The sequence below is a fragment of the Cherax quadricarinatus genome, chromosome 4 (genome assembly GCF_038502225.1).
Source record: "Cherax quadricarinatus isolate ZL_2023a chromosome 4, ASM3850222v1, whole genome shotgun sequence".
In the NCBI taxonomy this organism is placed as follows: Eukaryota; Metazoa; Arthropoda; class Malacostraca; order Decapoda; family Parastacidae; genus Cherax; species Cherax quadricarinatus.
Window position 1 is genome coordinate 72590026 of NC_091295.1, and position 18434 is coordinate 72608459.

Here is an 18434-nt window from a genome sequence, read left to right on the forward strand (position 1 = left end):
CGCCAGTGTTGTATTACACCAGTGTTGTATTACAACAGTGTTTTATTACAACAGTGCTGTATTACACCAGTGTTGTATTACAACAGTGTTGTATTATACCAGTGTTGTATTACAACAGTGTTTTATTACAACAGTGCTGTATTACACCAGTGTTGTATTACATCAGTATTGCATTTCACCGTGTTGTATTACATCAGTGTTGTATTACATCAGTGTAATACAACTGTGTTCTATTATACCAGTGTTGTATTACGCCAGTGTTGTATTACACCAGTGTTGTATTACATCAGTGTTTTATTTCAACAGCGTTGTATTATACCAGTGTTGTATTAGATCAGTGTTGTATTACACCAGTGTTGTATTACACCAGTGTTGTATTACACCAGTGTTGTATTACACCGGCTTACTGACTGGCTTAATTGCAAAATCCGGGTCAACCCCTCGGAGATTGAAGCAATTAGCACACGAACTAAGCCAGGAAGCTTGAAACGACTGCAACAGGCTTGCAGGGTGGAGGTGGTGGTTGTGAGGGGAGCGAGTAGCTTGAGATGGGTGAGACGGTTCAGCTTTGACCCGCCGGCTACTCACAAACTGTCTTCTAACCTTTTGAAATACCCTTAAAAAGCTTAATTTCCACGCTCCACACCGTTGCCACCATTTATCATGTAGGGTTCGAACACGTGGATTGGGTAAAAATACTCACGTAGGCTGGAAGTACGTATATTGTAACTGAAGTATGTGGAAGGGCGCCACAGCCGAACCTGCCTCTCTCTGCCACTTCATCAGACTGACTGAGGAGTGCCCATGGGCGAGGGGGCGCTTGAAATCCTGCTGAGGTCAGCAACAATATGAATACAGACAGTGACTCAGGCAGAGACGGTTGGTAGTGAGTCATCTACTGGTACACTGGTTACTGGTAACTGGTTACTACTACTGAGAGTATTTCAACAGTGTTGTATTATACAAAGGAGGATGACAAAGTTGATCCCATGTATCAGAAACCTTCCCTATGAGGATAGACTAAGGGCCCTGAATCTGCACTCTCTAGAAAGACGTAGAATTAGGGGGGATATGATTGAGGTGTATAAATGGAAGACAGGAATAAATAAAAGGGATGTAAATAGTGTGCTGAAAATATCTAGCCTAGACAGGACTCGCAGCAATGGTTTTAAGTTGGAAAAATTCAGATTCAGGAAGGATATAGGAAAGTACTGGTTTGGTAATAGAGTTGTGGATGAGTGGAACAAACTCCCAAATACCGTTATAGAGGCCAGAACGTTGTGTAGCTTTAAAAATAGGTTGGATAAATACATGAGTAGATGTGGGTGGGTGTGAGTTAGACCTGATAGCTTGTGCTACCAGGTCGGTTGCCGTGTTCCTCCCTTAAGTCAATGTGACCTGACCTGACTAGGTTGGGTGCATTGGCTTAAGCCGGTAGGAGACTTGGACCTGCCTTGCATGGGCCAGTAGGCCTTCTGCAGTGTTCCTTCGTTCTTATGTTCTTATGTTCTTATACCAGTGTTGTATTACATCAGTGTTGTATTACACCAGTGTTGCATTACACCAGTGTTGTTTTACACCAGTGTTGTATTACATCAGTGTTGTATTACATCAGTGTTGTATTACATCAGTGTTGTATTACACCAGTGTTGTATTACACAAGTGTTGTATTACACCAGTGTTGTATTACACCAGTGTTGTATTACACCAGTGTTGTATTACATCAGTGTTGTATTACAACAGTGTTGTATTACACCAGTGTTGTATTATACCAGTTTTGTATTACACCATTGTTGTATTACATCAGTGTTGTATTACACCAGTGTTGTATTACACCAGTGTTGTATTATACCAGTGTTGTATTGCACAAGTGTTCTATTACATCAGTGTTTTATTACACCAGTGTTGTATTACACCAGTGTTTTATTACACCAGGGTTGTATTACACCAGTGTTGTATTACATCAATGTTGTATTTCACCAGTGTTGTACTACATCAGTGTATTACACCAGTGTTGAATTACACGAGTGTTGTATTACACCAGTGTTATATTACACCAGTGTTGTATTACACCAGTGTTGTATTACACCAGTGTTGTATTACACTAGTGTTGTATTACATCAGTGTTGTATTACACAAGTGTTGTATTACATCAGTGTTGTATTACACCAGTGTTGTATTACACAAGTGTTGTATTACACCAGTGTTGTATTATATCAGTGTTGTATTACACCAGTGTTGTATTATACCAGTTTTGTATTACACCGGTGTTGTATTACATCAGTGTTGCATCACATCAGTGTTGTATTACACCAGTGCTGTATTACAACAGTATTGTATTACAACAGTGTTGCATTACAACAGTGTTGTATTACACCAGTGTTGTATTACAACAGTGTTGTATTACAACAGTGTAGTATTACACCAGTGTTGTATTACAACAGTGTTGTATTACATCAGTGTTGTATTACACCAGTGTTGTATTACACCAGTGTTGTATTAGACCAGTGTTGTATTACAACAGTGTTGTATTACAACAGTGTTGTATTACACCAGTGTTGTATTACAACAGTGTTGTATTACAACAGTGTTGTATTACAACAGTGTTGTATTACAGTGTTGTATTACACAGTGTTGTATTACATCAGTGTTGTATTACACCAGTGTTGTATTAAACCAGTGTTGTATTATACCAGTGTTGTATTACTCCAGTGTTGTATTACATCAGTGTTGTATTTCATCAGTGTTGTATTATACCAGTGTTGTATTAGATCAGTGTTGTATTACACCAGTGTTGTATTACACCAGTGTTGATTTACAATAGTGTTGTATTACACCGGTGTTGCATTACATCAGTGTTGTATTACAACATGTTGTATTACACCAGTGCAGTATTATACCAGTGTTGTATTACACCAGTGTTGTATTACATCAGTGTTGTATTACACCAGTGTTGTATTACACCAGGGTTGTATTGCACCAGTGTTGTGTTACACCAGTGTTGTATTACACCAGTGTTGTATTACACCAGTGTTGTATTACATCAGTGTTGTATTACACCAGTGTTGTATTACATCAGTGTTTTATTACACCAGTGTTGTAATACATCAGTATTGTATTACAACAGTGTTGTCTTACATCAGTGTTGTATTACACCAGTGTTGTTTTACACCAGTGTTGTATTACACCAGTGTTGTATTGCACCAGTGTTGTATTACACCAGTGTTGTATTACATCAGTGTTGTATTACACCAGTGTTGTTTTACACCAGTGTTGTATTACACCAGTGTTGTATTACACCAGTGTTGTATTACAACAGTGTTGTATTACATCAGTGTTGTATTACAACTGTGTTCTATTATACCAGTGTTGTATTACGCCAGTGTTGTATTACACCAGTGTTGTATTACATCAGTGTTGTATTACAACAATGTTGTATTACACCAGTGTTGTATTGTACCATTGTTGTATTACACCAATGTTGTATTACATCAGTGTTGTATTACACAAGTGTTGTATTACACCTGTGTTGTATTATACCAGTGTTCTATTACAAAAGAGTTGTATTACATCAGTGTTGTATTGCACCAGTGTTATATTACATTAATGCTGTATTTCACCCGTGTTGTATTACACCAGTGTTGTATTACGCCAGTGTTGTTTTACACCAGTGTTGTATTACACCAGTGTTGTATTACATCAGTGTTATATTTTACCGTGTTGTATTACATCAGTGTTGTATTACACCAGTGTTGTATTACATCAATGTTGTATTACACCAGTGTTGTATTACACCAGTGTTGTATTACACCAGTGTTGTATTACACCAGTGTTGTATTACACCAGTGTTGTATTACACCAGTGTTGTATTACAACAGTGTTGTATTACAACTGTGTTCTATTATACCCGTGTTGTATTACACCAGTGTTGTATTACATCAGTATTGTATTTCAACAGTGTTGTTTTATACCAGTGTTGTATTAGATCAGTGTTGTATTACACCAGTGTTGTATTACACCAGTGTTGTATTACACCAGTGTTGTATTACACCGGTGTTGCATTACATCAGTGTTGTATTACAACTATATTGTATTACACCAGTGTTGTATTATACCAGTGTTGTATTACATCAGTGTTGTTTTACACCAGTGTTGTATTACACCAGTGTTGTATTATACCAGTGTTGTATTACAAAAGTGTTGTATTACGTCAGTGTTGTATTACACCAGTGTTGTATTTCATCAATGTTGTATTACACCCGTGTTGTACTACACCAGCGTTGTATTACACCAGTGTTGTATTACACCACTGTTGTATTACACCAGTGTTGTATTACACCAGCGTAGTATTACATCAGTGATGTATTATACCAGTGGTGTATTACACCAGTGTTGTATTACACCAGTGTTGTATTACGCCAGTGTTGTTTTACACCAGTGTTGTATTACACCAGTGTTGTATTACATCTGTGTTGTATTTCACCGTGTTGTATTACATCAGTGTTTTATTACAACAGTGTTGTATTACATCAATGTTGTATTACAACAGTGTTGTATTACATCAGTGTTGTATTACATCAGTGTTGTATTACATCAGTGTTGTATTACACCAGTGTTGTATTACATCAGTGTTGTTTTACACCAGTGTTGTATTACATCAATGTTGTATTACACCAGTGTTGTATTACATCAGTGTTGTATTACACCTGTGTTGTATTACACCAGTGTTGTATTACACCAGTGTTGTATTACATCAGTGTTGTATTACACCAGTGTTGTATTACACCAGTGTTGTATTACACCAGTGTTGTATTATACCAGTGTTGTATTACACCAGTGTTGTATTACACCATTGTTGTATTATACCAGTGTTGTATTACATCAGTGTTGTATTTTACCGTGTTGTATTACATCAGTGTTGTATTACACCAGTGTTGTATTACATCAATGTTGTATTACACCAGTGTTGTATTACACCAGTGTTGTATTACACCAGTGTTGTATTACACCAGTGTTGTATTACACCAGTGTTGTATTACACCAGTGTTGTATTACACGAGTGTTTTATTACAACAGTGTTGTATTACAACTGTGTTCTATTATACCAGTGTTGTATTACACCAGTGTTGTATTACATCAGTATTGTATTTCAACAGTGTTGTTTTATACCAGTGTTGTATTAGATCAGTGTTGTATTACACCAGTGTTGTATTACACCAGTGTTGTATTACACCGGTGTTGCATTACACCGGTGTTGCATTACATCAGTGTTGTATTACAACTATATTGTATTACACCAGTGTTGTATTATACCAGTGTTGTATTACATCAGTGTTGTTTTACACCAGTGTTGTATTACACCAGTGTTGTATTATACCAGTGTTGTATTACAAAAGTGTTGTATTACGTCAGTGTTGTATTACACCAGTGTTGTATTACACCTGTGTTGTATTACACCAGTGTTGTATTACACCAGTGTTGTATTACATCAGTGTTGTATTACACCAGTGTTGTATTACACCAGTGTTGTATTACACCAGTGTAGTATTATACCAGTGTTGTATTACACCAGTGTTGTATTACACCAGTGTTGTATTACGTCAGTGTTGTATTACACCAGTGTTGTATTACAACAGTGTTTTATTACAACAGTGTTTTATTACACCAGTGTTGTATTACATCAGTGTTGTATTACACCAGTGTTGTATTACATCAGTGTTGTATTACACCAGTGTTGTTTTACACCAGTGTTGTATTACACCAGTGTTGTATTGCACCAGTGTTGTATTACACCAGTGTTGTATTACATCAGTGTTGTATTACACCAGTGTTGTTTTACACCTGTGTTGTATTACACCAGTGTTGTATTACAACAGTGTTGTATTACATCAGTGTTGTATTACAACAGTGTTGTATTATACCTTTGTTGTATTAGATCAGTGTTCTATTACACCAGTGTTGTATTACACCAGTGTTGTATTACATCATTGTTGTATTTCAACAGTGTTGCATTATACCAGTGTTGTATTAGATCAGTGTTGTATTACACCAGTGTTGTATTACACCAGTGTTGTATTACATCAGTGTTGTATTTCAACAGTGTTGTATTATACCAGTGTTGTATTAGATCAGTGTTGTATTACACCAGTGTTGTATTACACCAGTGTTGTATTACACCAGTGTTGTATTACACCGGTGTTGCATTACATCAGTGTTGTATTACAACAATGTTGTATTACACCAGTGTTGTATTAAACCAGTGTTATATTACGAAAGTGTTGTATTACGTCAGCGTTGTGTTACACCAGTGTTGTATTATATCAATGTTGTATTACACCCGTGTTGTATTACACCAGAGTTGTATTACATCAATGTTGTATTACACTAGTGTTGTATTACACCACTGTTGTATTACACCAGTGTTGTATTACACCAGCGTTGTATTACATCAGTGATGTATTATACCAGTGTTGTATTACACCAGTGTTGTATTACACCAGTGTTGTATTACGCCAGTGTTGTTTTACACCAGTGTTGTATTACGCCAGTGTTGTATTACACCAGTGTTGTATTACATCAGTGTTGTATTTCACCGTGTTGTATTACATCAGTGTTGTATTGAAACAGTGTTGTATTACATCAGTGTTGTATTACACCAGTGTTGTATTACATCAGTGTTGTATTACACCAGTGTTGTATTACACCAGTGTTGTATTACACCAGTGTTGTATTACACCAGTGTTGTATTACACCAGTGTTGTATTACACCAGTGTTGTATTGCATCAGTGTTGTATTACACCAGTGCTGTATTACAACAGTGTTGTATTTCACCAGTGTTGCAGTACAACAGTGTTTTATTACAACAGTGTTGTATTACACCAGTGTTGTTTTACAACAGTGTTGTATTATACCAGTGTTGTATTACATCAGTGTTGTATTACACCAGAGTTGTATTGCATCAGTGTTGTATAACAACAGTGTTGTATTACACCAGTGTTGTATTACACCAGTGTTGTATTACACCAGTGTTGTATTACATCAGTGTTGTATTACAACATTTTTGTATTATACCAGTGTTGTATTACATCAGTGTTGTATTACACCAGTGTTGTGTTACACCAGTGTTGTAATAAACCAGTGTTGTATTACACCAGTGTTGTATTATATCAGTGTTGTTTTACAATAGTGTTGTATTTCACCAGTGTTGTATTATACCAGTGTTGTATTACACCAGTGTTGCATTACATCAGTGTTGTATTACACCAGTGTTGTATTACACCAGTGTTGTATTATACCAGTGTTGTATTACAGCAGTGTTGTATTACATCATTGTTGTATTACACCAGTGTTGTATTATATCAGTGTTGAATTACACCAGTGTTGTATTACACCAGTGTTGTATTACACCAGTGTTGTATTACACCAGTGTTGTATTACGCCAATGTTGTACTACATCAGTGTTGTATTACACCAGTGTTGTATTATACCAGTGTTGTATTACACCAGTGTTGTACTGCACCTGTGTTGTGTTACACCTGTTTTGTATTACACCAGTGTTGTATTACACGAGTATTGTATTACATAAGTGTTGTATTACACCAGTGTTGTAATACATCAGTGTTGTAGTACACCAGTGTTGTATTACATCAGTGTTGTATTACACCAGTGTTGTATTACACCAGTGTTGTATTACACCAGTGTTGTATTACACCAGTGTTGTATTACACCAGTGTTGTACTACAACAGTGTTGTATTACATCAGTGTTGTATTACAACAGTGTTGTATTATACCAGTGTTGTATTACACCAGTGTTGTATTACATCAGTGTTGTATTACAATAGTGTTGTATTTCACCAGTGTTGCATTATACCAGTGTTGTATTACACCAGTGTTGTATTACATCAGTGTTGTAATACACCAGTGTGGTATTACTCCAGTGTTGTATTATACCAGTGTTGTATTACAGCAGTGTTTTATTACATCATTGTTGTATTACACCAGTGTTGTATTACATCAGTGTTGAATTACACCAGTGTTGTATTACACTAGTGTTGTATTACACCATTGTTGTATTTCACCAGTGTTGTATTACGCCAGTGTTGTACTACATCAGTGTTGTATTACACCAGTGTTGTATTATACCAGTGTTGTATTACACCAGTGTTGTACTGCACCAGTTTTGTATTACACCAGTGTTGTATTACACAAGTGTATTACACCAGCGTTGTATTACATCAGTGTTGTATTACACGAGTGTTGTATTACATCGGTGTTGTATTACACCAGTGTTGTAATACATCAGTGTTGTAGTACACCCGTGTTGTATTACATCAGTGTTGTATTACAATAGTTTTGTATTACACCAGTGTTGTATTACACCAGTGTTGTATTACACCAGTGTTGTATTACACCAGTGTTGTATTACAACAGTGTTGTATTACATCAGTGTTGTATTTCAACAGTGTTGTATTATACCAGTGTTGTATTACACCAGTGTTGTATTACATCAGTGTTGTATTTCAACAGTGTTGTATTATACCAGTGTTGTATTACATCAGTGTTGTATTACACCAGTGTTGTATTACACCAGTGTTGTATTACACCAGTGTTGTATTACACCAGTGTGTTGTTACATCAGTGTTGTATTGCAACAGTGTTGTATTACACCAGTGTTGTATTATACCAGTTTTGTATTACACCATTGTTGTATTACATCAGTGTTGTATTACACCAGTGTTGTATTATACCAGTTTTGTATTACACCAGTGTTGTATTACATTAGTGTTGTATTACACCAGTGTTGTATTACACCAGTGTTGTATTACATTAGTTTTGTATTACACGAGTGTTGTATTACACCCGTCTTGTATTACACCAGTGTTGTATTACACCAGTGTTGTATTACACCAGTGTTGTATTACATTAGTGTTGTATTACACCTGTGTTGTATTTCACCAGTGTTGTATTACATCAGTGTTGTATTACACCAGTGTTGTATTACACCCGTGTTGTATTACACCAGTGTTGTATTACACCAGTGTTGTATTACAGCAGTGTTGTATTACACCAGTGTTGTATTACGTCAGTGTTGTATTACACCAGTGTTGTATTACATCAGTGTTGTATTACACCAGTGTTGTATTACACCAGTGTTGTATTACGTCAGTGTTGTATTACGTCAGTGTTGTATTACACCAGTGTTGTATTACACCAGTGTTGTATTACACCAGTGTTGTATTATACCAGTGTTGTATTACACTAGTGTTGTATTACATCAGTGTTGTATCACATCAGTGTTGTATTACATCAGTGTTGTATTACACCTGTGTTGTATTACATCAGTGTTGTATTACACCAGTGTTGTATTACACCAGTGTTGTATTACACCAGTGTTGTATTATACCAGTGTTGTATTACACTAGTGTTGTATTACACCAGTGTTGTATTACACCAGTGTTGTATTACAACAGTGTTGTATTACAACAGTGTTGTATTACTCCAGTGTTGTATTACAACAGTGTTGTATTACAACAGTGTTGTATTACAACAGTGTTGTATTACACAGTGTTGTATTACACTGTGTTGTATTACATCAGTGTTGTATTACACAAGTGTTGTATTATACCAGTGTTGTATTACACCAGTGTTGTATTATACCAGTGTTGTATTACACCAGTGTTGTATTACACCAGTGTTGTATTACACCAGTGTTGTATTACACCAGTGATGTATTACACCAGTGTTGTATTACACCAGTGATGTATTACACCAGTGTTGTATTATACCAGTGTTGTATTACACCAGTGTTGTATTATACCAGTGTTGTATTACACCAGTGTTGTATTACACCAGTGTTGTATTACACCAGTGATGTATTACACCAGTGATGTATTACACCAGTGTTGTATTACACCAGTGATGTATTACACCAGTGTTGTATTATACCAGAGTTGTATTACACCAGTGTTGTATTACACCAGTGTTGTATTACACCAGTGATGTATTACACCAGTGATGTATTACACCAGTGTTGTATTACACCAGTGATGTATTACACCAGTGTTGTATTACACCAGTGTTGTATTACACCAGTGTTGTATTACACCAGTGTTGTATTACACCAGTGTTGTATTACACCAGTGTTGTATTACACCAGTGATGTATTACACCAGTGATGTATTACACCAGTGTTGTATTATACCAGTGATGTATTACACCAGTGATGTATTACACCAGTGATGTATTACACCAGTGTTGTATTATACCAGTGATGTATTACACCAGTGATGTATTACACCAGTGATGTATTACACCAGTGTTGTATTACACCAGTGTTGTATTACACCAGTGTTGTATTACACCAGTGTTGTATTACACCAGTGTTGTATTACACCAGTGTTGTATTACACCAGTGTTGTATTATACCAGTGATGTATTACACCAGTGTTGTATTACACCAGTGTTGTATTACACCAGTGATGTATTACACCAGTGTTGTATTACACCAGTGTTGTATTACACCAGTGTTGTATTACACCAGTGATGTATTACACCAGTGTTGTATTATACCAGTGATGTATTACACCAGTGATGTATTACACCAGTGATGTATTACACCAGTGTTGTATTATACCAGTGATGTATTACACCAGTGATGTATTACACCAGTGATGTATTACACCAGTGTTGTATTACACCAGTGTTGTACTACACCAGTGTTGTATTACACCAGTGTTGTATTACACCAGTGTTGTATTACACCAGTGTTGTATTACACCAGTGTTGTATTACACCAGTGTTGTATTACACCAGTGATGTATTACGCCAGTGTTGTATTATACCAGTGATGTATTACACCAGTGTTGTATTACACCAGTGTTGTATTACACCAGTGTTGTATTACACCAGTGTTGTATTACACCAGTGTTGTATTACACCAGTGTTGTATTACACCAGTGTTGTATTACACCAGTGTTGTATTATACCAGTGTTGTATTACACCAGTGTTGTATTACATCAGTGTTGTATTACACCAGTGATGTATTACACCAGTGTTGTATTACACCAGTGATGTATTACACCAGTGTTGTATTACACCAGTGTTGTATTACACCAGTGTTGTATTACACCAGTGTTGTATTATACCAGTGTTGTATTACACCAGTGTTGTATTACACCAGTGTTGTATTACACCAGTGTTGTATTACACCAGTGTTGTATTATACCAGTGTTGTATTACACCAGTGTTGTATTACACCAGTGTTGTATTATACCAGTGTTGTATTACACCAGTGTTGTATTACACCAGTGTTGTATTACACCAGTGTTGTATTACACCAGTGTTGTATTACACCAGTGTTGTATTACACCAGTGTTGTATTACACCAGTGTTGTATTATACCAGTGTTGTATTACACCAGTGTTGTATTACACCAGTGTTGTATTACACCAGTGTTGTATTACACCAGTGTTGTATTATACCAGTGTTGTATTACACCAGTGTTGTATTATACCAGTGTTGTATTACACCAGTGTTGTATTACACCAGTGTTGTATTACACCAGTGTTGTATTACACCAGTGTTGTATTACACCAGTGTTGTATTATACCAGTGTTGTATTACACCAGTGTTGTATTACACCAGTGTTGTATTATACCAGTGTTGTATTACACCAGTGTTGTATTACACCAGTGTTGTATTACACCAGTGTTGTATTACACCAGTGTTGTATTACAACACTGGTGATTACCCTTGGACTTTTTTTTCTTTTCGTTTTATGTCCAGCCATTTACTCTCTCTCTCTCTCTCTCTCTCTCTCTCTCTCTCTCTCTCTCTCTCTCTCTCTCTCTCTCTCTCTCTCTCTCTCTCTCTCTCTCTCTCTCTCTCTCTCTCTCTCTCTCTCTCTCTCTCTCTCTCTCTCTCTCTCTCTCTCTCTCTCTCTCTCTCTCTCTCTCTCTCTCTCTCTCTCTCACTCTCTCTCTCTCTTTCTTTCTCTCTTTATTTCTCTTTCTTTAAGGAATGATGTTGTACCTTTGAAGGGTTTCAAGATTTTTTCTACTCCTTTAGCCCGGTCCTGGGTCAGACCGGTCCTGGGTCAGACCGGTCCTGGGCCTGGTCAGCCAGGCTGTTGCTGGTGGTGACCCCGTTGCCCTCATATTCATCACAGCCTCTTTGGTCTGTCACCTGGCTGTGGTACCTGTCGAATTTCCTCTTGAAGATTTTTACACATGTTGCTGCAGTGTTTTCTGATATCTTCTGATAGTGTTGAATAGTCTGAGACCACGGATGTTGATAAAGTGTTCTCTTGTTGTGCCCACGTCGCCTCTGCTTTCACTGAGTTTATTTTACACTTCCTCCTATATCTCTCACGTCAGTGTTATTATGGTAGTGTGTACCCTAAAGACTATGCCCTCAAGTACCGTGCAGGTATATATTATTTTGTATCTCTCTCTCCTCCACTCCAGTGAGTACATATTTATGACTTCAAGGCATTCCCAGTAATTTAAATATTTTATTGGGTCTATATGGGTCGCAAATGCTCTCTGTATTTTTGCAGCTTTGATATCTCTCCTGCACTCGACGGAGCCGACGACTCTGAACAATATTCTAAGTCAAAGGGCACAAGAAACTAGAATAGCATCAACATTGACACTCTTTCCCTTGTTATGAAAGTTCTCATTATCCACCTTATCATTTGTTCTGGTTGTCGTCACATTTGCCTTATTGCGTTGTTTAGAAGAAAGGTCAGCTGACATTATTACTCCCAGATCTTTCACGTGTTCCTTTCGTTCTATATGATGATCATCTTGCATCTTGTACAGTGTCCCCTGTAAGTTCTTCGTGTTTTTCATTCTTTCCATATTTAAGCAGTTGGAACTTGTCACCACTGGACGTCACTGCTGTCCAGTGGAAGACTTTCTTTACATCTCCTTACATTTTTGTGGTTTTATAAGCGAAGTCTTGTAGTGTGTAGTGGAGAATAACATGACCTTCAGTGATGACGTGTTGTAACTGCTTACATCTGGAAAGAATGATGAACTTAGAAGGAACTCTGCTCCTGTCTCCTTGTTTTAGGTAAGTCACTCTACCTGATGACTAAAATAATAATAATAATTTATTCTTCAGATATGGATGAGTTTGAGGTGGAGGGCGAGGCAGCTGCCCGTGTGAGTTTAGTGCAGCAGCTGACAGCTGAGGTGACCAGCAGAGCTGCTGATCTGGGCTGTGGTCAGGTCATCGTGCCTCCTGCCCTCACAGAGCAGGTCACTGCTCAGGTCCTTCGACTGGCTGACTCGGAACCCTGTGGTCTCAGGTGTGTGCTTAGTTAGTTGGTTTAGTTAGGTAGGTTAGATGTCATTGTGAAAAATACTTGTTAATAGACACTGTGTGTGTGTGTGTGTGTGTGTGTACTCACTTAGTTTACTCACCTAGTGTGTGTGTGTGTGTACTCACCTAGTTTACTCACCTAGTGTGTGTGTGTGTGTGTGTACTCACTTAGTTTACTCACCTAGTGTGTGTGTGTGTGTGTGTGTGTGTGTACTCACCTAGTTTACTCACCTAGTGTGTGTGTGTGTGTGTGTGTACTCACTTAGTTTACTCACCTAGTGTGTGTGTGTGTGTGTGTACTCACCTAGTTTACTCACCTAGTGTGTGTGTGTGTGTGTACTCACCTAGTTTACTCACCTAGTGTGTGTGTGTGTGTGTGCGCGCGCGCGCGTGTGTGTGTGTTTGTACTCACCTAATTGTGGTTGCAGGGGTCGAGACTCAGCTCCTGGCCCCGCCTCTTCACTGATCGCTACTAGGTCCTCTCCCTCTCTGCTTCCTGAGCTTTGTCATACCTCTTCTTAAAACTATGTATGGTTCCTGCCTCCACTACTTCACTTGCCAGGCTATTCCACTTCCTGACGACTCTACGACTGAAGAAATACTTCCTAACGTCCTTGTGACTCGTCTGAGTCTTCAGCTTCCAGTTGTGATCCCTTGTTTCTGTGTCCCCTCTCTGGAACATCCTATCTCTGTCCACCTTGTCTATTCCCAGCAGTATCTTGTATGTCATTATCATGTCTCCCCTGACCCTTCTGTCCTCCAGTGTCGTCAGTCCGATTTCCCTTAACCTTTCCTCGTACGACGTTCCCCTGAGCTCTGGGACTAGCCTTGTTGCAAACCTTTGTACTTTCTCTAACTTCTTGACGTGCTTGACCAGGTGTGGGTTCCAGACTGGTGCTGCATACTCCAGTATGGGCCTAACATACACAGTGCACAGTGTCTTGAACGATTCCTTATTAAGGTATCGGAATGCTATTCTCAGGTTTGCCAGGCGCTCGTATGCTGCAGCAGTTATTTGGTTGATGTGTGCCTCTGGTGACGTGCTCGGTGTTATGGTCACCCCAAGGTCTTTCTCCCTGAGTGAGGTCTGTAGTCTTTGTCCACCTAGCCTATACTCTGTCTGCGGTCTTCTTTGCCCCTCTCCAATCTTCATAACTTTGCATTTGGCAGGGTTGAATTCGAGAAGCCAGTTTCTGGACCACATGTCCAGCCTGTCCAGGTCTCTTTGCAGTCCTGCCTCATCCTCATCCGATTTAATTCTTCTCATCAACTTCACATCATCTGCAAATAGGGACACTTCAGAGTTTATTCCTTCCATCATGTCGTTCGCATATATCAAAAATAGCACTGGTCCTAGAACTGATCCCTGTGGGACCCCGCTTGTCACAGGCGCCCACTGTGATACCTCTTCACATACCATGACTCGTTGTTGCCTCCCTGTCAGGTATTCCCTGATCCATTGCAGTGCCCTCCCTGTTATATGCGCCTGATCCTCCAGCTTCTGCACTAATCTCTTGTGGGGGAACTGTGTCAAAGACACTCCTGCAGTCTAGGAAAACGCAATCAACCCACCCCTCTCTCTCTTGTCTTACTTTTGTTACCTTGTCATAAAACTCCAGAAGGTTTGTGACACAGGATTTGCCTTCCATGAACGCATGCTGGTTTTCATTTATAATCTTGTTCAGTTCCAGGTGTTCCACCACTCTCCTCCTGATGTGTGTGTGTATGTGTGTGTGTGTGATCTATTGAAATATGAATATTTCTATTTCTCTCTGTCTCTTTTTTGTCACTCACCCTCATCTACCTCCACCAGAGGAGGGGTTCTCCACGTATGTTACAATGACGGGGTACAGGAGAGAGGTCTGGCCAGAGTAGTCCTGGATCCAACAATGCCCAACACCTACAAGTTGTTCCTGACACTGTCTCCAGACACTTCCTCTTGGTACCACAAGATGGCCAGGTTCATCAAGTAAGGACTCACTAATAACGCTCTATATGAAGTCTATATAAATTGAACCAACATTAAATTATATGTAATCCTAATCATGACTCACAAAATCGTAATGACACGATTCGTCTGTAAAAACTTGCATTTGTGGTCACAGTGGTGCCTATGCTAACCTTCCGATGGTGTATAAATATACCTAATTGGATGAATCTTATTGTGGCTAGCTGGCCCAATGGCTAACGCGAAGGTCTGGAGTTTCGAGACTCTCTGATCGCGGGTTCTAACCCCGCCCGTAGTATGGTTTTAATCCTAATCATCATAGATAAGTTTCAGGAACCGTCATTAAGACGTCTGTATTATTCTCTTTTGACCAGACCTCTTCGTAAGTCGAGCCCTCTACTACTCAGCACCTCCTTCAAGCTACAGAAGAGGAAGTTGTATCCTGAAGAGTAACGGCGCCGTCAGCGTCAGCGTCGACTTGGCGTTCTCTAACGCGTCGGCACTTATCTTTGGCAATTACCTAAGAGTGTGTGTGTGTGTGTGTGAGTCTCGGCAACTTTCTAGTTTGTGTTCTGTCGTGACTTACGTCAGGCTGAGAGCACCAGCAGCTGTGTGTGATTTGGAGTCTACTTCTGCTGAAGGCATCATCGGCAACTGCTTATGCTCCCGTCTCAACCTGCTGTAGTCAAAAGCTTATTTGTGAAGTTCCATCAACTGGGAACGTCACCAGTCATCCGTATCTCCCTCTTATCCAGACTTCAGTCTCACCCGACGTCTCCAGATTTATTTCTATGTAGATCTCGAGACTGTTCAACACATTTCTTAAAGCAGGCGTTTCGCCACGAGTGACTGAGGAAGCCAATCGTGGCGAAATGTTCATAAGTGTATTTATCCGCATGATCGTAGGGTTGAACCTGAGCGCAGCAGAGCGCACTAACAACGAGAGATGACTTAAAACATCAGGAGAAAAAATATCCAAAGTGATGGAAAAGTGGTGAAGGAAAGGAAGAAAGAACATGCAGCATTTAGTGATGTTCATCAAGGAAGATTTTCGCCAGGCAGTTGCTTCTTTAGTCCGCTACAGAGAAGAACGTTGGTAGACGAGGAGGAGTTTGGAGTAATCAGTCCCTCAACCTGGAGTCGATGTGTGCAGTCTATCAATCTTGTCGATTTTCTGAATAATTTTCACCAACAACATGATTATTATATCACAGAAGAGGAGGGAAAAGAAGAAGGGGGAGAAGAAAAGGTGGAAGACATGATCTAAACTATCGAGAAGTGGGACACAAGATCCTCATGAGAATGCTTCTTTCCAGGTTTTCCAGGAAGAAGAAATGATATGTATGAGGCTTAGCATTCTCTGACAGGTTTCCAGCGAGGTGAAAGGGGTCGAGACGGCGGCTTCCAGGAACACAGACGGGAGAGGAAAAAGTGAGCGACGTTTTTCTGCAGTTCTTGTTCCAGAGTTCCAGGGAATGCTTCGTGTTACTGCTTCCAGGAAAGTCTTTGTTGTCCCTGACGAAGCCTGAAAAAAAATTATCTCGCTTTAGCGCCGTGACTAAAATAACACAACATACTCCTGAAAGTAACATTATGTTATTTTCAGTGAAGTCTTTTAACACAGAAATGTTTCCACGTGAGAGAGACAGAGACGCTGTTGGCACCAGTGCCAGAGGAAAACTATAGTTAGCTGATGTCAATGAAGACTTTTTAGCATGTCGTCGCCAGCCTGGTGGCATTTGTATTCTATTAATGATTGCCTCTTGCTGCCTCATATCTGTTGGGTGATAGTTGCGGGGATAGTGTCCCTAGCAGTCCGATTTTAAAACCAGGCCTCCTGGTTCATAGTAGGTAAAATTCTCGATACATTCTCGAGATCTGGAACTATTAGGAAGGGGCTTAGTGGCAAGCTCCCCTAACCTAACCTAATCTTCCATCTGAAAGACAGAAGACTGGCTTTTTAGCTCTAGCCAGAACTCAATTTGGACGGCAGCTGGGCCCTGGAATCCAACCCTGATGGTGAGTGAATCTCATCTGGAAATCAAGACTGATGCTACATGCGTTACCATCGAGAACTTCAGTGCCCTGGAACCTGCATGGAAACAAGAAGAGAGTGGCTGGCAGATGAGTAAAGGAGGTGAGTTGAGATAATAACACCTGCAGCCAATCTAGGAACAACTGGAAACACTCTAAGAACTGGAAATGTTTTAGGAACAACTGGAAGCGTTTCAGAAACTGAAAACATTTTAGGACCAACTGGAAACAGAAAAGACTAGCTGAAAAACTGTAAAATAAAAACGAAAAACCTTAAACAAGTGGAAAATTAAGACACTTTGAACACATCTTGGGAAAAAATAGAAAAGCTGGAAAACCGGAAAATATCTCGACGTGGAAATACGCCCTGAAGAGCGATAAAAATCTTAAACAAATCCCTGAAGACCTGGAAAAAAATCTTGAAAGAAATTATCTCACCAATGTCCTTCATATTTGTCACAAATGTCCCACAAATTAAATGCATTACAAATAACCTTAAAAATATATTTTTACGTCAACAATAATTTATAAATGTTTTCTTGTGTATTCAGCAGCTGTCACTGACATATTTTCTGAGACATGTGTATGTTGTGGGTGTATATGTATGATATACCTGGCGTATATCGAGAGTGTACGGGTGTTATACTCTGGACCGTGGTGCATGAGTATACAATAACTGGTGTATATCATGGGTGTATGATTATACCTGGTGTATATCATAGATGTATGTTATACCTGCTATGGGTCGTGGGAGTATGAATATACTTGGTATATAGCATTACGCTTAGAATAATATATATATATATATATATATATATATATATATATATATATATATATATATATATATATATATATATATATATATATATATATATCATTAACTTCAAGACGCATGCAATATAAATTAACTATAGACGTTTTCTGTAATAAATTTATATAGATATATAAAAATATAGTTATATATATATATATATAAAAGAAAATGTGTTTTATTTATAACCCGAGGAACTTCGGGTAACCAAGAAGAAAATATTTCTGACCACTTGATCTACATTTTTTCCACCCAAAGTGGAGCAGTGATCTATATTTTGGGAGATTTTTTCCTACACTTGTTGTGTTT

General features: G+C 38.7%; 1 protein-coding gene across 1 annotated transcript in view; it reads left to right on the plus strand.

The window, feature by feature from the left end:
- Positions 1-17948, plus strand: part of LOC138854434 (protein charybde-like) — a 43953-nt gene extending 26005 nt beyond the window's left edge. Inside the window, exons 2-4 of the mRNA XM_070097718.1 lie at positions 13129-13315; positions 15143-15298; positions 15652-17948. Of these exons, the coding sequence (XP_069953819.1) occupies positions 13129-13315; positions 15143-15298; positions 15652-15730 (422 nt within the window). The 3' untranslated portion in view covers positions 15731-17948. The remainder of the gene's footprint in view (positions 1-13128; positions 13316-15142; positions 15299-15651) is intronic.
- Positions 17949-18434: the final 486 nt, after the last annotated feature.